Source organism: Podarcis muralis, chromosome 3 (genome assembly GCF_964188315.1).
Source record: "Podarcis muralis chromosome 3, rPodMur119.hap1.1, whole genome shotgun sequence".
Classification (NCBI taxonomy): domain Eukaryota; kingdom Metazoa; phylum Chordata; class Lepidosauria; order Squamata; family Lacertidae; genus Podarcis; species Podarcis muralis.
The window spans coordinates 16,651,630-16,672,539 of NC_135657.1; the positions used below are offsets into that span (position 1 = coordinate 16,651,630).

At 41.9% G+C, this 20,910-nt stretch overlaps 1 protein-coding gene and 1 long non-coding RNA gene across 9 annotated transcripts in view; one reads left to right on the plus strand and one right to left on the minus strand.

Moving 5' to 3' along the window:
- The first annotated feature begins 33 nt into the window (after window positions 1-33).
- On the plus strand, window positions 34-20,336 carry LOC114594820 (uncharacterized). Its single transcript, XR_003706090.2, has 3 exons — window positions 34-271; window positions 12,627-13,994; window positions 19,982-20,336. It is a non-coding gene; the product is annotated as an uncharacterized LOC114594820 (long non-coding RNA).
- Window positions 4,186-20,910, minus strand: part of MAP4K3 (mitogen-activated protein kinase kinase kinase kinase 3) — a 65,973-nt gene continuing 49,248 nt past the window's right edge. For all 8 annotated transcript variants that reach the window (XM_028724964.2, XM_028724963.2, XM_077926716.1 and 5 more), the window contains 13 exons: window positions 20,328-20,369; window positions 17,811-17,895; window positions 15,956-16,035; window positions 15,250-15,310; window positions 15,034-15,151; window positions 13,783-13,841; window positions 12,823-12,926; window positions 11,708-11,879; window positions 11,066-11,134; window positions 10,885-10,977; window positions 9,281-9,351; window positions 8,426-8,481; window positions 4,186-6,341 (listed from right to left, as the gene is read on the minus strand). In XM_028724964.2, the coding sequence (XP_028580797.1) occupies window positions 6,254-6,341; window positions 8,426-8,481; window positions 9,281-9,351; window positions 10,885-10,977; window positions 11,066-11,134; window positions 11,708-11,879; window positions 12,823-12,926; window positions 13,783-13,841; window positions 15,034-15,151; window positions 15,250-15,310; window positions 15,956-16,035; window positions 17,811-17,895; window positions 20,328-20,369 (1,098 nt within the window). In that variant the 3' untranslated portion in view covers window positions 4,186-6,253. The remainder of the gene's footprint in view (window positions 6,342-8,425; window positions 8,482-9,280; window positions 9,352-10,884; window positions 10,978-11,065; window positions 11,135-11,707; window positions 11,880-12,822; window positions 12,927-13,782; window positions 13,842-15,033; window positions 15,152-15,249; window positions 15,311-15,955; window positions 16,036-17,810; window positions 17,896-20,327; window positions 20,370-20,910) is intronic.

Below are 20,910 nucleotides of genomic sequence, written 5' to 3' on the forward strand. Positions count from 1 at the left end.
TCGATCCGGCTCGGCTCTGCCTTTCCCCACTCCCCCCGCCCCTTCCTCTTCAGGGCGGAAGTGAAAGTCGGAACGCCTCGCGCGACGCAGCGCAACAAGTCTTTCTCAATCCGCTTGGGGAGGAGGGTGTTTTCAATTGTGGGGGAAAGAGAGAGAGAGAAAGACGGATCATTTCCACAGCGCCCCCTGCGGAGAGGAGGACCGTTGAACAGTTCTATCCTGCTTCCACTAGCTGTTTTTATTTAACCCACTCCACTTATTTAAACCAAAGGTTTGTACACTGACCACTAATAACGAATCATATGTTGTATATATTATTGCAAATTTATTATGCTATTTTTGAGATGTACAAATGACATTAGAAGACTTGGTCTTTTTATTTATACACTTTATTATTCCTATGATCCTTGTTTATAAAATCAGGGTAAAAAGTTACTTTAAAAAAAAAAACACCGTAGAGCCGAGCCAGAACTGGACTCGCTACTGAGAGAGCGAACTTTGCAGAGTCTGTGGGAGATGGAGAAAGCTGGGGGCTGTTTCTTCTTCTCTCCCCTCTGTCGCTGAGAGGTTGTTACATTGTTGTTTGGGGTGTTGTTATTTCAGTTTATTAGTCGCTTGACACGTGGCCTTCCAGCAACTTGGAAAAAATTAAAAATGTAACATTGGGTGAGGAAATACATTACGAAATTATTATTTATGAAATTTATATTCCACCCCTCATCTTAGGATCATATGGCTGTTTATAGAGTGTGTGTGTATAACAAAACATCATAACAAGAACAAACAAAACAGTAAGCCACACACCCAGTTTAAAAGGCCATATATTATTATAAGCCAAAGGCTTGCCCATTGCCTAAAGATATGCAATGAAGGCACAAGGCAAGCCTCCCTTGGAGAGCGTTCCACAAATGAGAACCCCTGAACTCTAGGGTATACCAGTACCAAAAATGAACAATCCATATAGTAACATAAAATGAACCCAATGAAACAAGCAAAAACTTCAGCAACAAAAACATGCCTTCAATAGACAGCATAATCATCATAATCCATCAAATGCTGAAACTACATTACATCTCAGTAGAAAGTGGCTTGGGGTGTTGTCATAAACTCCTAATACTAATAGTAATAGTAATACTAATTAATACTTAATTATTAATACTAATTAATTGATACTAATTAATAATGTATTAATAGAAACAGTTACTTTCTAAATATCAATAGTATTTTAATACAGTGCTGTAGGGCAAAGAAAGGGGACAGGCAGTTGGCACACATTTTTCACTTGTGTCGAGAACTTTTATCCACCTTTTTGCCTTTCACCTAATTTGCTTTGTCTCCTCTTTGATCAGTTGAGGAAGGCATCTAGCAAAATGGCACAAATTACATTTAGGTTTTAGCTTGGAGATTTCACTGTGTTTTGCAGATGTATTTCACATCTCCTATCACAATCTCTGCGGCCTTGTCAAGAGCAGCCTCATGGTGGTGCCCTTGTCCGACTGTATGTTCTTGTCATAAGCACCAAGAGGGGCAGGAAGCCTGTGGGGAAACGCTGCGTATGTGTCTGTCCGATTATGTTTTGTGCTCTGAAAACTATTTCCTCCACCTCCGTTGATGTCAGGGTGCAGCTGTCAAAGTTTGAGGCCTCGTGCTGTCACTATGCTGCAGGAATGTTTAGCAGTACAGTATCTGTTTCGATAGGTTCTGCCGCACTTATAGCTTGTTTTAGCTTATCCACCTACTCAGAGAAGTATTTGGCAACTTTTACAATGAACGCAAATATTACTCTCTCTGTGCGGCAGCACACACAGTCAGTAGCAGTCAGTGAGTCTGTGATAGCCTCTTGCCTTCCAAATGCCCTGGGGCAAGGCAGTGGGAAGGGGCACCGTGTCAGAGCCAATCTAACCCTCCTGACACTGTGTCCAATGCTGTGCCTGCAGGAGGTGCGAAGGTGGGAGAGTACCCTTGCCGTCATGGTGATCCTGAGGGGCTCCCATTTGGTGTCACCCCAATGCATTGCAGGGACCCTCTTACCACTCAACATCCCAAAAACCCAAGTGCTGCACCAACAAGTATAAAATAACCCCTCTGCAGCGCCACAAATCCAACTCAATGGTGTAACGTTGGAAAATGTCGATCACTTCTCCTACCTAGGCAGTTATCTTTCCACAAGGGCCAACATTGATGCCGAAATCCAGCATCACCTGAGCTCTGCGAGTGCGGCTTTCTCCCGATTGAAGTGCAGAGTGTTTGAGGACCAGGACATTCGCAGGGAAACCAAAATGCTTGTTTACAAAGCTATTGTACTACCAACCTTACTATATGCTTGTGAAACATGGACCACTTATAAACGCCATCTCCAACTCCTCAAAAGAGTCCATCAACGGTGTCTCTCAAAAATTTTACACATCACTTGGGAAGACAGGCGAACTAATATCAGTGTACTGGAAGAAGCAAAGATCACCAGTGTTGAAGCAATGATTCTTCAACATCAACTTTGTTGGACTGGTCATGTTGTGCAGATGCCTGATGATCGTCTTCCAAAGCAACTACTCTCTTCTGAACTTAAAAATGGAAAGCATAATGCTGGTGGTCAACAAAAGAGGTTTAAAGACTGTCTCAAGGCAAATCTAAAAAAATGTAGTATAAACACTGACACCTGGGAAACACTGGCCTGCGAGCGCTCCAGTTGGAGAACAGCCTTTACCAAAGGTGTCATGGGCTTTGAAGACACTCGAACTCAGGACGCAAGGGAGAAACGTGCTAAGAGGAAGGAACACTTGGCAAATCCACACCGTGATCAATTCCCGCCTGGTAACCAATGTCCCCACTGTGGAAGGATGTGTGGATCCAGAATTGGCCTCCACAGTCACTTATGGACTCATTGTTAAAACCGTGTTTATGGAAGATAATCTTACTCAGCTACGAGTGATCGCCAAAGATCTAGTTTGTAGGCTGGGGTGCAAGCCAGTCACGTCTTTCCACTATCTTCATCTGGGATCTGCTCAGACTCGGGAACTGTGTACATACTGGCTAGCAGGGTAACTGGAAACCCTGTGTGTTTCTCCTAGGGAGAAGCAATTTCAAGGAGAAAGGCATTGGAAACAGGACTGGCTTTCCCTTTCTGCTTTACAGAAATACAGCAGAGTTTGTGGCGCTGCCATTTCTAGTTTGGGGCCTTTGAAGTCTTGGGAGCAAGCTTTGTTTATGCCAGTGGACCCTGCACAGAAGAATATCCAATCCTTAGCTTTGAGTTTAGCATATGTTACCTGCAATACCAGCAATTGCTGTGGCTTGGCTTCATAGTGGCTGTTTATGCTTCATTTTGATTGTGAAGCAACTTTCGTTAGCGCCGTGAAATAGGTGCGCTTCTGGATATAAGTCAAAACTACTTGTGCATCTTATACAAACTCTGCTTTTATGTTCAGTTTGGAAAGAGCAATCAAAGCATACTGAAAATCTGACTGGAACCACCTCCAAGATCCTGGTTTAAAATTTTGGGGATGAGACGCTAAAAAAATGTGATAAGTACAGGGGGAGATTACATTTGTGCATTGCGTAGGTGCCACAGAAATATCCAAATATTGTTAACGCACCCCCTGTACTAGTTAATAGTGGACATTTGCTCAAATTGATTATTGCAAGATTGGTTATCATGAACTGGTATTAATTTCTCAAGGGGTTCTTTAATAGTTTTGTTCAAAAACCTCTATACCCACATAGGCTGGAGGAAATGTGTTTGTGTGCGCAGTTTTCACCAATTCCTCCTCCCCTGGAAGCCCTTTGGAAAGCTGCTTCAGAAGGTTGCTGGAGGTTCCCTGTGGGAACCTCCACCAAATTTGGGCCTCTTCTACAAAAAGGAGAACTTCTGTTCACAAAAGGGACATTCCGGATTCAACCCACAGGGGATAATGGAGGTTCTCAGAAATAATTATTATTATTTTTGTGTTTTCATATTTTAAACCATCCTGTTATCTTCAAGATGAAGGGTGATATTGAAATCAAATAAATAAAATTAAAAACAACCAGTTTTGTTTGAATCAAAAGAAGGTATTCAAAGAAGGAAGTAAATTCAAGATTTACTAAGAAGCTATTGGTTAATTATAACTTAAATCTTCCCCAAATGTGTTTATTAATGCGTTCTTAACATTTATTTTATATATAGTGTAATATAAAAGTCAAAGTAACTAAAGTCATCTTAATTTTTATTCTTTCTACATTTTTATTGGAATCAAAACTGATCTCAGTTAAGAAAACTTTTCCCCAATCAGAAAATTAGTGCAGATGATAATCCACTTGTACAACAAACATGTTAAAAAAAGTTTATTTTACATTATATACATTATGAAATATTCAAAAGCATTAACAACATCAATACAGACCATAAATCACTTCTTAATGTAGTTTTGTTCTTAGTCTATATCACAGTATAAAGAACTTATTAAAAAAAAAAAGCGCCAGTATGTGCATTTTTCTCAAACTTGGCATTTACATACTGCACTGGGGGAAAAAAATCTAAAATAGGTTTCCTCAAAACTAAAATTCCTGTGATGTGTAATAAAAACCATTTAAATCATTTGCGTGAGGTAGTAACTAAATCATTTGGCTGGGTGTTAAGACATTTAAAAAAAGTGAAAATAAGGCCATTAAAAAAAATAAAAGCAAAAAAGCCCCAAATAGGCCAAATTAAGACAATTATTCCATTCAACAACTTTTTTCTATTCAGAACAGCTATTCTGTATGTGCAACCTCTTATGGCAGCAGATTTCAAGCTTCCTGCCTTGAGAGAAATCAGCTTGTCTGCTGATGAAGCTCTGCATGTTCGCAAAGGATTCTTGGGCACTGTATGTGTTGCACACTCAAGTGAACACACGGCTGCTAGCTAGGCACACAGACGGGGCCTTAGTGCTGCCCATCTTACACTCTACAACTGCTCATGGCAAGGGGGAAAATCAGTAGGGGTAAGCATGCTGTCCTTCAGGAATGCTTTCCACTATTACCGATCATCTCAGGGAGAAGCCCCCCGCGAAGCATCCAAGGGATTCTGGGGTTCCCTGGAACAGAGCTTGAAAAACCTACAAGATCCCACCATGTAAGGAAATTAGGAACCGGTATGGGATCCTATGCTACAAAGTTATCCTATAAGAACCGCAGAACAGCTCCGCAGCTCCAAATGGGTACATTGGCAATTCGGTGTGGATGTTAACTCGTTCTGTCCTTCCAAGTCAGTTATCAACATCTTAATGAGGAAAATGCACACCTTCATCTTAATGCAAGTGCTAAGGAATATTTTGCAAGTACTGAACAGGATACTTTTGCAGGTGGCTATTTGGATCCATCCCAAAGTATTTCAACCACTTCCATGATGTAGAATGCTGTAATTTGTTGCTGTTTCTTTTGCATGATATGAGCAGCACTGGTTAACAAAGACTCATAATAATGCTAATTTTACCATTGCAGACATTTAGAATTACGGCAAGGTACCACTATTGAGGATTTATTCCCATTCCAAATTATGTACTCCCCCGCCCCCAAGCACAGAAAATAATTAAAGAATTTTCCTTAAATATAAAAATACAGGTGTTCAACTGGCTGGTTTCACAAAGAAAACTACCCCAAACTCCTAAAATTATAACGCCCAAATCATATTCACAATGTCACAGCTTATGTTTGTGACTAAATACATCACATATTAATACTTTGTGCAACCAAAAACACCAGTGTACTTGCATATAATTAAAAACAAGATCGTAATAGGATTGCAGTCTTGGTTACAATGTCTAAAAAGGTAAGGTTTATTTGTATTAGTAAATTACATAATAAAATACAATAGTGTTATTAAATGTGCTGTGTTTATCGCTAGCATCCAATTCTTGAAGAGTCCTTAAAATAGTACCCCAAATGCAATTTTATGTCCTCAGCAGCCTTTTTACATTTATACAGATAAGACATTTGACCACTATCTACATAAACTCAAGAGAGGCTTTCAGCAATACATTTCACTGGGGGGGAAATTCTGCATATGTACAAAGATTACATAATGGTGAATCAAGCACTTTTGTGGTATTAATGTGCTAACCGTGTCCGTATCATTCAGGCAAGAGTTCTTGCTCTCACTCACTCTCCCATACATCACAATAAATTACAAAGCAACTGAAGTGGGGGTACTGCAGCTTTTGTGCAATTTCAGCCATCCAAAAGGGTTGAAGCAGTAGTGTTTCTCTGTTCATGATTCAATCGCCATGCATATTGCTTCTCAGTAACTATTTTCATGGCCTGCTAAGATGTATAGATTGCTGTTGGCTGTCGGGTTGTCTGTTGGCCTGCTTTCCAGTACCACAACTCTGAAGGGTGGGGAGGGTGGGTGGAGGAGAAGAAGGGGAAAAAAGTAATACGTTAATCTACTACTTATAAATCACATTGGGGCTAGGCTCCTGGCAGGAGGGAGGTGAGCAGAGCACATCGTCAAGAAACCCTGTGATGGAGGGCTTCTCCTCAGCACTTGCTCCACCACCTCCAATCCACAACCAGGATTGGTTATGGATTGGAGGTTTGCCATTTACAAGTGTGTAAATGCCATTTAGGGACGCGGGTGGCGTTGTGGGTAAAAGCCTCAGCGCCTAGGGCTTGCCGATCGAAAGGTCGGCGGTTCGAATCCCCGCAGCAGGGTGCGCTCCCGTTGCTCGGTCCCAGCGCCTGCCAACCTAGCAGTTCGAAAGCACCCCCAGGTGCAAGTAGATAAATAGGGACCACTTACTGGCGGGAAGGTAAACGGCGTTTCCGTGTGCTGTGCTGGCTCGCCAGATGCAGCTTTGTCACGCTGGCCACGTGACCCGGAAGTGTCTCCAGACAGCGCTGGCTCCCGGCCTTTAGAGTGAGATGAGCGCACAACCCTAGAGTCTGTCAAGACTGGCCCGTACGGGCAGGGGTACCTTTACCTTTAAATGCCATTTAAAAAGGTAAAGGGACCCCTGACCGTTAGGTCCAGTCGTGACCGACACTGGGGTTGCGACGCTCATCTCGCTTTATTGGCCGAGGGAGCCGGCATACAGCTTCCGGGTCATGTGGCCAGCATGACTAAGCCATTTCTGGCGAACCAGAGCAGCGCACGGAAACGCCGTTTACCTTCCCGCCGGAGCGGTACCTATTTACCGTATTTTTCGCTCTATAAGACGCACCAGACCACAAGACGCACCTAGTTTTTGGAGGAGGAAAACAAGAAAAAAAATATTCTGAATCTCAGAAGCCAGAACAGCAAGAGGGATCGCTGTGCAGTGAAAACAGCAATCCCTCTTGCTGTTCTGGCTTCTGTGATAGCTGCGCAGCCTGCATTCGCTCCATAAGATGCACACACATTTCCCCTTACTTTTTAGGAGGGAAAAAGTGAATCTTATAGAGCAAAAAATACGGTATCTACTTGCACTTTGACGTGCTTTCCGAACTGCTAGGTTGGCAGGAGCAGGGACGAGCAACGGGAGCTCACCCCGTCACGAGGATTTGAACCGCCGACCTTCTGATCAGCAAGTCCTAGGTTCTGTGGTTTAACCCACAGCACCACCCACAAGTGTGTAAATTGTAAATTGTCATTTACAAGTGTGTAAATGGCAATGGCAGCAAAGCTCTGCCGTCACAGCCGCTCCCTACCCTCTTCCTCTGGGTGATGGTGGGAACTGGTTACCTCAGGTCCAATTTTCATAGCCCAGAGGGAAAGGGCAAGAAAGTGAGTACCTGGTGGCTCTTACTACTTTTCTGGGGCAGTGCCCCCTCAACAGTTGTCCTAATAGGCTAACCCCTGGTGCTGGCCCTGAGCTGCATGGTCAATGTATTTATTTATGAATATATATAAAGGTAAATGTAAAGGACCCCTGGACGGTTAAGTCCAGTCAAAGGCGACTATGGAGTTGCAGTGCTCATCAAGCTTTCAGGCCGAGGGAGCCGGCATTGGTCCACAGACAGCTTTCCGGGTCATGTGGCCAGCATGACTAAACCACTTCTGGCACAATGGAACACCATGAAGGAAACCAGAGCGCACGGAAATGCCGTTTACCTTCCTGCTGCAGTGATACCTATTTATCTACCTGCACTGGTGTGCTTTCAAACTGCTAGGTTGGCAGGAGCTGGGACAGAGCAATGGGAGCTCACTCCATTACGGGCTTTTGAACCGCTGACCAAGAAGCTCAGTGGTTTAGACCACAGCGCTACCCACGTCCTATGAATACACACACACACACACACACACACACACACACACACACACATACACACTGCTGTATCATAAAATATATATCACAGCAGTTAATATGAAAACATAAAACCAAAGAATAAAATCACAGAAAGTTAAAAACAAACAAGAAGTTTAAAACAAAACCAGGCCCTACTCCCTCCCCACTTGAACAGTTTCCACTCTTGTTTCAATATGTTATCATACCTGTCAGAGCCAAGGAGTCTGAATATTCTTGTACTGTCGGAAATTTCCTGTGTGATCTGTTTGAAAAGCCAAACAAATACTTAGTGGAGTTTTAAGTGTCTGATATAATCAATGCTTAAGACAAAACTGAGAGGATAGCATGTTAACATCTTTGCTCCCTGCCCTGCCTCCAGCACCTCCTGCATCTGCCACCAGGGCTGGGGCTGTGAGAGACATAGAAGCAGCCACCAACCAGGGAATTCCTGGCCTGTGTGGGACCAACAGCTGATCCAACAGTTAGGAGATCTGGCAGCAGAATGGCATTTTCTGGCACATTCGAGAACAAGGGGAGAAGACTGATATACACCTTTGCCCTGCTGTAGTTATGATGATTTCACTGTCTTATTTTATTGAGTTTTGAATATATTTGCAATCCTTCCTTTTGGCAGCTTTACATAAATTTACTCTAACTAGAAGCTAGAGTTTGAAGACACTGACGAATTTAAAAATCAGTCGGCTAAAGGAAAAGTGCTATGTAGAAATCTACATGCTCCAAGTGTTTTACACAGCTTGAAGCAATTCTTACAATATGCCCTCTATTATACCTCTCTATTATCACCCCTATTCAGATGGCAGAGGGGATATGAGAGAGTTTACAGATAAGCTGAGCAAGGTACCAAAAATTTCCAGCTATTTGTCTGATTAATGTGTCATACATTAGCCATTTCTTTCAGGGCAACCCATTGTATTTTATGAAATTATGTGAAAAAAATGGAATATTAATTATGGAAACAAACAGCAATCTTGCCTTTATTTTTCAAGGCAATTTAAAGGAGCAGAACTTTTTTTTTTAAAATTCCACCCTGCAATATTTACCTCGTTTGATCGAAAGCTCCTGCCTTGCATTCCATGTTTCCAGAAAGCCAGTACACTATCTTGTAGGCAGACTGGAAGAAAAAGACCATTTGAATTAGCTTTTTTTACAGACTGCAGCCAAGTGCACATGCTTATTTACACCTAAACTGCATTGAATCTATGCATATCTTGAATAGGTGGGGTCCAAAAAGAGTTCAACATGCCTAAGCCCAACTAAAATGGAAGGCCTGGTTCAGAAAACTCCCCAAGTTCATATGTATCAGGACAATGTTGTTTTTAGCTGAAAGCAAAAAGGTTTCACTCTCCTTTTGCATGTGGGCCTGAATCTCTCCATGGCTCAGGAACTGAGGTCCAGCTCCGAGGTCCTTCTGGCGGTTCCCTCACTGCAATGTGAGGTTGCAGGGAACCAGACAGAGGGCCTTCTCAGTGGTGGCGCCCACCCTGTGAGATGCCCACCCATCAGATGTCAAGGAAAGAAACAACTATCTGACTTTTAGAAGACATCTGAAGGCAGCCCTGTTTAGGGAAGTTTCTAATGTTTGATGTTTTATTCTGTTTTAATCTGTTGGGAGCTGGGAATCCCAACCAGATGGGTGGGGTATAAATTATTATTATTATTATTATTATTATTATTATTATTATTATTAAGTTGTGGTCACCCAAGCCAACAACAAGGAACCTCGGCCCATGGAGTTAATTAGGATTGGCACAGGTTCCACCTATTAGTCACCCTCAACATCCCTAGGACATCACCAGGGGGAAGCTGGTAGGACTGCTGAGGCCTACCTACCTGTCAAAGCAGTACACTAGGAATGATGGAACCAAGGATCTGGCCCACCAGCTGGATCCAGCTTCCACCTCTCATCTAAATCATGGCTTAGAAAGGTTAGATCATGATCTGAACTGGGCCACTGTGTTTAAGAAGGTGCCTGCATGCTTACATTTCACTGATCTCAATAGGACTCGGGTGTCCTCTCACAAAGTGACAAAATAGATTCCTCTTAAAATGAAATGGGGTTGGGGGGAGAGACCCACAACAACCAGGGGACTGGGGGAATCTAAGGGACCATAACACAGTAAAAACCTCACATTTAACACCCCAATAGCTATTTAGTGTTAACACAGAAATTAAGACATTCAACTAATGTTTTGTTTTGTTTTTGTTTTTAAAAAATATTCCTAACTCCAAAAGTTAGTAAGGGAAATTGCCTAAGAATGGTTTCAGAACCCACAACAATTAACAATGGAAATCAATGCAAACTCCAGATATCATTTACTGTACATGATACTACTGTAAAACATTTACTTGTTTCTAGAGATATTTAAATGTTAGAATTCTGAAAAACGTTGGTATTTTATCCAATAGATACTTTTGCAAACAGTGCTGCACTTGATCTTCCATTGTTTTAAATTAATAGTTTAAAAAACCTTTTTAAACGATAATTTATTATTTGTCCCAACTGTTCAGAAATACATAAAATGAATAGTCTGTGATACTGTGCCTCCTCCAAACCTAATAATGATGATGATGACGTTTTCATCACGTTGTGAAATACTCAAGGAGTTAACTAGCTAATAAAGTTTTAAGACTAAACTTTACATACCTATTGTTTCGATCTGGAAATCGAACGTGAGTTCCGAGGACAGTTTCCGACTAGATTTTAATCTGCCTTGCAAATTTACAATTTTTATACAGCCTGAAAAACAGACACCATAAGTCAGCAGCTTTCTTTACACCATGAATGTTACTAGAATATGTATGTCTAGGTCAAAGACGTAACTTACAATCCAAACAGACTAAAATGGTATCTCTCTCCAATTGTGTTACATGCGCAACGTTTGTCTGTGTAGTATCTGCCAAAATACCAAAACAAGATTAGTTGACATTCATGTGTAAATATTAATTCAAGGCAAACACTCTCCAATTCAATTGTTCTGTTTGTATAAGAAAGCCACCGTACAGGGCATAATTCTTTTCTTTTTGGAATCCATGATCCTGGTTGGTTTGGTACTATGTGAATGAGCCTTTAAGGCTCCTCATAAATCTTCCCTAGACAACAAAAGGTGGTGCTGGGGCAGGGACTCGTTTGGGAGAATGAATGAATGAAATTTATTTACCGGTATTTATTTATTTATACCCTGCCTGATGAAACTCAAGATGGCTTACAGATAAAAGAAGAAAAAACAATAATTAAAAAGCAACCACTGATGGGATTAGAACTATATATAATCTGTTTAAAACAAAATAGTTAAATAATTTCTCCCCCAGTGACTCAGTCAGAATCACCACCCTATAGCAGCGATGGCTAACCTTTTGCATCATGGCCTCACAGAAAATCTCTGTAGCAATTGGTAATGGTTCTGCTAACGGCAATGGTTCTGTTAGACAGCTAACTATTTGAAAAGGTGATCGAAAGATACACAAACCTGTTTCTGTAAACCATGAAGAGGTAGAATTTGGGTTGACTGTTTCAAACTTCACCACCTGGTTGAAGTCTTTCCCTTTACTCACACCGACACAAACCAGAGGGAATTCCTGCTCAGGTACCACCAGCATCTCAAACAATCTCAGTGGACAAGGTACAGGAAAGTCTATGTGCTACATTGAGAAGTAAACTGGTTAGCCACAAAATAGATATGGAGGTATTTGTATAATACCATTAAAGTACTGGGTAGTCTTCAACCACGCACAAGTGTAACAAACAAGTGGATGCCCTCCCTTCTCCCCACCCCCCAATATGCTCCCGAGGACTGGGGAAACCCCCATAACAGATTGGGGGGGATATGAAGGGAGATGTTCTGTTGCACAGGGAAAAACTATTGTGCTGATGGAATGTCACACTTAGCACTACTATTATTTCAACATCATAACAGGATAAAATAATGTGCTTATCAATTGTATGGTGACTTCAAGCCTCTTTTAAGAAAGGTGAAACAGGCATCACTAAAACAAGGTTTATGTTGATTTTGCCATTCTTACTAAAAGTATTTCTTGTAGTTATCTGAAGCACTGCGCCAATATCCTTTGACTAAGAGCAAAGCCTTTTCTGATCTTAGTCAAAGGATACTGAGAAGCCTTTAAACATTACAATAGCTACAAGCCACTTGATCTTAATGCATTTAAGTTCCCCCTCCCAAATGTAATCTGCAAGAGCCCCTCCACCTCTTTAAATCAGTGTGCCAGATCTTCAATTTATCTCAAAGGTGGTTAGTTGCAGGGTCTTTTCTGCTGCAGCCCTGGGGTCTGGCATGAGTTACCCAAAAAGATGCTCCAAAGAATCTCCTGGTTGCTTTTTAGAAAGACAGCTGCTTTAATTTTATCTCATCGTTGTGTTTTGTTTTTAAGGTGGCGTCTATGGTCTTAATTGGCTCCCCCGGTTTTTGTGTTGTTTTTGAGAGAGTTGGAACAGAAGAGGACAAATCAACAACAACAACAAGGAATCCTTTTCACTCTTCAGGTTGGAAGCTAACAGAATACAACAAAATATTTTCGGCTGTGAGAGTAATATTTACAGCGGGATAACTTTTCAAATGCAACCTACCTTGATCAACATGAATTTCTGCATTGGCTCAACCCACTCTAATAGAATGATACTAGACTGCAGGGCCCCACAAAGGTATTTGTGTCCTGAGTAAGGATTCCTCACTAAGAAAGAAAAATGATTTTTTTAGAAACCCTTCACAGTAAAGCAAAGTGTAGATGAGTCCTGTGTGAGATGTGATCTGCAAAAGACCAATGCTGCTCTGATGGATTCCTTTCCTGGTACACCAGCTGGGGACAATCTCAAGTCTTAGTAAGCCTGGCAGTGAGATACAGGTAGCCATGGAACTATCACAAATATTTCCCCATTTCTGGCACATATAATCCTACTACTGAAAAAGCTCCTGGCTAAGATGAGGCATCTGGTAGGGCTTGACTGCCAGAGACTCATTTTCTGTCTTCATGTGAGGGATTACAAGCTTTAGACTATGAGAACCACTGACTCAAGTCCAGAGTAAGCTCTTGAAAGTTGAAAGTGCTCACATGGGATGGTCCTGCTAGCAAATACAGAAGACACACTGCAATTTACTTAAATACTGTATTTTTCAAGGGTTTTCACTAAATGCAAGAATTATACAATAGTCACAACCTGTCACAAGAACAACCTCTGTTGAACTGTAGTAAAGAGCCTAATTTCCCCACATTTTTGCTCTTCTTTCCACCCTCCCCTTTGTGACCTGTGGTTGCCACCTGCACACATTAACACTTGAGAAATACGGCTGCGTTCCCCTTTGTTTTCTACCTTCCTATGTTTCTCTCCCTAAGCCGATTCCCCACTGTTGTTGACATTTCACAGAATGATGAAACACCCAGATACTACAGAGGCGTTTCGAGAGGTCCAATAGGTATCTGATGTTAAATTCCAAGCAAACCATTTTATTGCCAAAGTAATCCATGTACAAGTTACACTAAATGTCTAATTTGTACGTATGCATTGATATTAGATAGTATCTCTACTTACCCACACAACACTTCTGACACATCTTTGTGTCTGGAATTTTGGTTGACACTGCAAACTTCCTGGAATATATATATATTTAAAAATACAAGTTAACCTCCTAATTGTCCTTCTCATCATGATGATCCAGTTCCATGAAAAGGCCCAGAAGTTCCATGAACACACCTTGTCACAACCCAGTGCCTGCATGACACCCTCGCAAATCTACGCTTCAGGTAAGGACCAACAGTGGCGGAGGACGGGGGGGGGGGTGCGGTCCGCCCTGGGTGTCATCATTGGGGTTTGTGTGTGATAATTATTATTATTATTATTATTATTATTTTAAACTGGGCTCACAAAAGTTTTTAGGAGTGATGTGGTGGCTTAGGTGCCTGCAGGTTTTGCGCTGCCTAAAACAGCAGCGTGGGACTTGCATCTGCCTACTGCCTCTCCCTCAGTCGCCCTACAGCTGAGGAGGAGGCAGCAGAGAGGCTCCAAGCATTGGAGAGGCTTGCCCCACCCCCACAGGCAGATCACCCTGCCCCTGGCTGCAGGACACACCCCTACACCAGGCACCCGAGCGGCTAGCTGTGCCGCTGAGCACCCATCGTACTTTCTCTTCTGCTCAGCAGCAGCACTACAGTGGTACGTCTGGATGCGAACGGGATCTGTTCCGGAGTCCCGTTCACATCCTGAAGCGAATGCAACCCACGTTTGCACGGGTCACGATTCGCCGCTTCCGCGCGTGACGTTATTTTGAGCGTCTGCGCATGCGGTGAAACCTGGAGGTAACACGTTCCGTTACTTCCGGGTCGTCACGGAGTGCAACCCAAAAACGCTCAACCTGAAGCTACTTCAACCCGAGGTATGACTGTATATGTAAGGGGGCAGAGCAGTGGTAGCTCCCTCTTGGTGCTGCAGGAGCTACGCTCATTGGGGCAGGGCAGTGCAAGGCAGTAGCAAGGTCTCAGGGACCTCCAGGTTGTTGCTGGTGGCCCTGCAGATGCATGTCCAATTGCAGGACACTACAGCCAACCCAAAGCTCCCCTGACCGTGCTGCCGCCTCACCCTATGCTATCACTGTGAGGGCAGTGCTATTGCTGTTTCTGCTCCAAATCCATCAGTGTGGGAGGGCGTGGGGCAGACCACTACTGCTGAGTGTGGGTTTAATCTGCCCTTCAAGATGCTGCAGCAGGACCCCCCACCCCCAACCTGAACATTACACATTTGGAAACCCACTCAAAAAAGAAACAAATGTAGCACAAACTTATTTACCTGGGGAGTATTCTGTCAGGAAGCTTGTGCGCCGGGATAGCCACAGGTAACTTTTGCATTTGCCTTGCGTAATCAAATAAACCCGGCAAATTATGGGAATAAAGCTGAGAAGCTTTACCTGCAAATAAAACAACCAATGTAGTACAAAAAGTCGAACAGAACAACAGAACAGAGCTCAGGCATTTACGTCCCAAATTATTTAAAAAGAGGTCTTACCAGATATCGATAGCAAACAATTGTTCATAACATACAGCCACGTGCACCGTCGGGGAAACAGCTGGTGTAGGGAACATAATGTAAAGTAATAATAAAAGAATAAAGTAATTTTCAAAGACACATCATTATGATGGGTAAGAAACTGCTATAAAAATTGCGCTACATATGGTGAGAGCAGTATATTTTCTTGAGCTTCTGTGAGGCAGAGTGGACATTATTTCCAGGGCTGCTGCTGAAGTGGCAAAACCAAAGGGACTTGCTGCTTTTTTAAAATTGCTTCAAGAAGGGACGAGAGAGAGCACAACTCCTTGTTTCCAAGAATAATGATGGTATTAGCTGTACTCTCTCTCATAGGAGAGGCTGAGCATTGGTATACAGCCAGGATGAGAGCTGAGGAGTTCTCTGGTGAGAGCTGTCATTCTTAGGGAAAGCAAACTCTCGGGAGGCCTTATTCAAGCTGAGCTCTGTAAATACCTTAATCTTGTGGCTCTACATTTACACATACTTGCATTTAGATTATCTTCAGATGAAGGGCAGCATAAAAATGGAATAAATAAAAAAACAAGCAAGTGGAAATGCTTGTGCTAATGGAACAATCTCCCTAGTGCTACACCGAATTCCACTCATTATGTCGGGCTACGCTGGGAAATACTAAATTTTAAAATATCACACCACTACATAGGAAGAGCAAAATCTGAAAACAAACCTGTTCCATTGATGTTTCATGGAGCTCATTAAGGTTTAAGGTGTAAATGCCTTCCTCAGCACCAAATATCAAGTACTGGTCTACAAAGATACAAACGTATTTACTATAAATGCCCCACTTTACCAGGCAAAAGCCCCTTAAAGCAACTAACAGATTTTAAAAGCAAAAAAGTGCATAACAATACATAATACAGAGCAGGAGTATCAGTCCTGTTAATAATAATAATAATAATAATAATAATAATAATAATAATAATAATAATAATTTATTGAATTTATATACCGCTCTATACCCAGAGGTCTCAGGGTGGTTCACATTAAAAACAAAATAAAACACTTGGCCTAGTAGACAGCAGACAGCACATGAGAGAAGAGTGTGACATTTTCCATTTTCACTTCAAAGCAAGCCACAGTTCTTTGTTATGCATTCATTTGGGGAACTGTGTCTTGTTCTTGATCTGAAGCTACAGGTTAATTCTGGTTTGTTTTAATTAACGTGGGTGAAAATGAATTACAATTCCCCAAGTTCATATGTAACACTGAACTTTGGTTTGCTCTAAAGGAAGAAACAGTCACTATTGTCCCCTGTGAAGTAGTGTGAGACTTCAACAATGAATGAACTTCTTATCAATAGTGTAAGGTTTATCCTGTTCTGGAACTGGTGCTATTTAACTTTCACTGGGTCTACTTATAAAGAAGAATGAGATGGTTATGTGGTAGAACTGACTGCACTACTTTCAGACCAGCAGATGGGAGTATCACATTTCTGAATGCTTTCCTACGTAATATATAAAGCCAGCTGCAAGCTGAAAACTGGACAGGAGATAGATACGATCTTGTTTCCCACCTTGCTATGAGGTTTTACATGACGAGAACAAGTTGTTATTTCTCATTTGTGGTATATTTCACTCTCATACTTTTAAGATTCTGCCATTTTGTTCTACTGGGTATGTAGACCAGGCCAAGAGTGGGAAAATTTCAGGCTCATAAATCTGCATAGGTTTCTGGTTGTGTTAGCATCCCATGGTGTAAAACCGTGGCTTAGCAGGTTATGCTGGTTCTAACACAAAGAACCAGTCTCCAACTGGTCAGCAGAGCTATACAGAATTCTGACCAAAGGCAACCATTTGAGACTCATGACTTACAGATACAAACACGGAGCATATCTTACAAATGAGGAACTCGGAGGCTAAGGCAAAAGTGATTAGTACAAGACTAGTCATGGCAGCGAATGTCTTTACTTGCTATGAAACCATTAAGAGTCAGAAACCCCTGCATATCCCCCCCCCCCAATAGATCCTGGTTTCCTGCCCCTGGGACCAAGTCTTATTCATTAAATTATCTGGAGTCAGGACTGAATAGTGATGCAGCAGGTTCATGGAAAATTAAAGCGATATTAAAATACATCTTCAAACTCAAGGTAGTAGAACCCCGAACAGTATAAAGAAGCTCAAAAGGATCTATCTTAAATGGAAAGTGAAATATTAAGCCTAAGTGCAAAGTGTACAAGAGAATCTGGGTAAGTCTGGCAATTATATATGAATTGTAGTTGTCCCAGGATGCCATACTGGCTTAATAAATCTGCCCAAATGGAGCGGTGTTGACTTGCCCAGTATCGTGCCCTGGAACAACTAGAAAAGCAATTTGGGCTTCTGACAGGGTAAAAGCTTTGAAATGTATCTTGCAAATGGATTCCAAAGAGATAGCCTGGAAAGCATCTATCGTGTTATGAGGGCAGAGAATACAGAATGGGACAGACAAAGTTTGTGAATTCCCAGGGAAGGACAGAACTCTCAAATCCTTACAAAATTGTTCTTAAGTGTTTCTTTCTCATCCTGGCTGAAATTGAATATTACCTCTTGTATCAGGATTTATCCATGAAGTTGCACAATGAATTTTCAAGGGGCATCCATTGAAAACCTTTGAAAAGCAAGCACCCATCTGTGAAAAATAAAAGGACACAATTTTTACAACAGAGAATTCATCTCATGTGTGTCTTCACTGAATACTGCTTAACTTCAGTCACAAAATTAGCACAATCGGTGTACTCATATTACTGAAGAAATGCCATCAAAATCTATGGTATTTCAATTCTGTGAGGTTCAGTTTTTCCGCTGTTGCTTCTTGGTGCCATTTTCTTCCTCTTCCTTCACTGACTGTCCTTTACATTATTTGCCCACAGTGCCATTCAATCTGATTAGCTACAGCAAGCAATATTATGTGGTTAATGGGCACATTTCATCATAACGTGAGATTTAGCATTAAAACATTGGCACAGAATTATGTTTGTTGCCACAACTGATAAGATAAAATGGGGAAACGAGGAAGAGCAAGGGTCAAGATGGAGAAGGCAGATGGTGGCAAGAACAACACTGAAACAATGCAAATATATTTGAAATGATGTTGAAAATGGGAGGCACTTTTTGATACATGAGTGCAGGACAATGTTTTGGCTCAGTAGTAACCTTAAGTGCACTATTCTAAATGCTGAAGTGGAAGATGCCATACCACCTGAGAAGAAGCTCCCTTTTTCTTCAGCAAAGTTGTCAAGAGAAAGGACTGAAGTACATAACTAACTAAATACAGGGAAACTCAGTTGCCAACTAACCTGCTCCTGAAATACTCAGGAATACTACTTGTGTTAAAAAATGAATGGGGTACTCAGTCTCAGTATCCCCTCTGATTTCTAATCTGTCACACTGTTTAATTGACTTATTCTGTGGACAATTCCAAGGAGCAAATTAAAATCAAATATCCTGTTTTTAAAGAAGCATCTTAGATATGTATTTTATTTGTACGTAACATGAGTTCTGGAAAAACCATTAAGCACAAGTTTTCAGTTCCCACTGCTCCTCTGGAATAGAAAAAGGAAAAGACAAAAGGAAAAAACAAAACCACTTAACGTATTATTTTTAATGGGGACCTGGCCTCAAAGAATCCAGGAGGATCCTCAGTTCTCCTAATCCAGCCATTCACTTTACTTTCCAGTGAAGAGCATGTTGTGCATAGCTATGGAAGGACAAAAAGCTTGAAGAGCTCTCAATTTTTCTTCTAGTACTATACTGAGGAAAAGCTAGCCTTTGACCTGAATTTTATTTTATTTTAAGAGTAAGAACTAGAATTTGCTTGTGTTAATGCCTCCACTAACTTAGAAGGCATAAAGAAGGAAACTGAAAGTTGTAAGAGCGATCACATTTTGTCAGGGACAAAATCCACTCCTGCAGTCTCAAAACATTCAGCCTAGTATTATAAGCTATGCAAAAGAAAGTAGGGCAAGTTGTCCCTAAAGGAATGAAAACCGAAACTGCATTTGACAGCGTGTTGAGTTCTCTAGCCTACTCTCCGACATTTCTAGTAATCAAAATATGCTAAATTAGGTGGACCCTTCAAACTGGAGGCCCAATTTTCTTCTAAGAAGGAATTTTAGCATAAAAGGATATACTATGGCTCAAACAGACTTAGTAAGAGGTATTTAATTTTGAAGTCATCTAATGGGATTCCATCGTTCCTTCCTTGAAGTCCAATTCTGTGATAAAAGTGCAACACTGCATTTCAATATTCAGTAACTGTATTTAGTTAAGAATATAACTATAGCTGAAATATAAATTCAACTCATTTTTGTAAAACATATTGCCTCATACAATCTACCCCATCTAAAGGTAAAGGTAAAGGTACCCCTGCCCGTACGGGCCAGTCTTGACAGACTCTAGGGTTGTGCGCCCATCTCACTTAAGAGGCCGGGGGCCAGCGCTGTCCGGAGACACTTCCGGGTCACGTGGCCAGCGTGACAAGCTGCATCTGGCGAGCCAGCGCAGCACACGGAAACACCGTTTACCTTCCCGCCAGTAAGCGGTCCCTATTTATCTACTTGCACCCGGGGGTGCTTTCTAACTGCTAGGTTGGCAGGCGCTGGGACCGAGCAACGGGAGCGCACCCCGCCGCGGGGATTCGAACCGCCGACCTTTCAATCGGCAAGTCCTAGGTGCTGAGGCTTTAACCCACAGCGCCACCCGCGTCCCATCTACAGACAACTAAATTACTGATACCTGATCTACAAGACAATGAATAAATACAAGAAGTTATAAATTATATTTGGACAGAAGAGCATGAATTGGACTTGGCAGAAGGCCTAGTAAGTGTATTATTATTATTATTATTATTATTATTATTATTATTATTATTAGGGAGAGGTGCATCATACACATATGGGGAAGCTGTCACTCCAAAACTAGTTCAGCTACATTCTAGCAGTTCAACATATATAACACTGAGTATGAGGGTTAAATCTTTAACACAAATAGTAGTCAACAATGCCCTGAGACAGAATTTAAGATACTTTGAATAAATCATCCTATGTGAAACTTAATACTTACATGCACTTTTGGAGTAGGAGGAAGACCGTTACTAATTGGTTTCTGGAAAACAAAAATGCACATTTGAATTGTGACTTTGAAAGATGAGCTATATTTGTGACACAAACACTGAAGGAGCAGGGTTCGTACACATGCATTCGCGAGTCCCCAGTTTCGCTTGCCATGGTGAATGTGATGAGAGGAATCCCAGCCCTGCTTTCCAGGCTGGATCTGTGGAGGGACTGCAGATTGTCTCCACAGCACTAACCATGGGGAAGATCACCCCTGCTTCCTGCTGTAACCTGGAGAGCAAGCTTGGAGCTTATGCAATCCAGTGCCAAAAGCAATGCACCGCTGCTCCTTTCCGCTCCAAGTCTGGATATGGAAAGGTGGTTGGAGATTATTGGTGTACTTCTACAGGACTTTTGAAGCTCAGTGCAACCTCAGGAATGATCTCCCTGTTCCAGATCCAAATCTGGAGACGTGCTTCACAGTAACAGTATATACTCCCACTTCCTCGCTTTCAAATTTTTCTGCAACTGTCCAGCTTCCAGTGTTCCCCTCCTTTCCTCCCCAGGCACTGAAGCATTTCCATGCAGCTGCC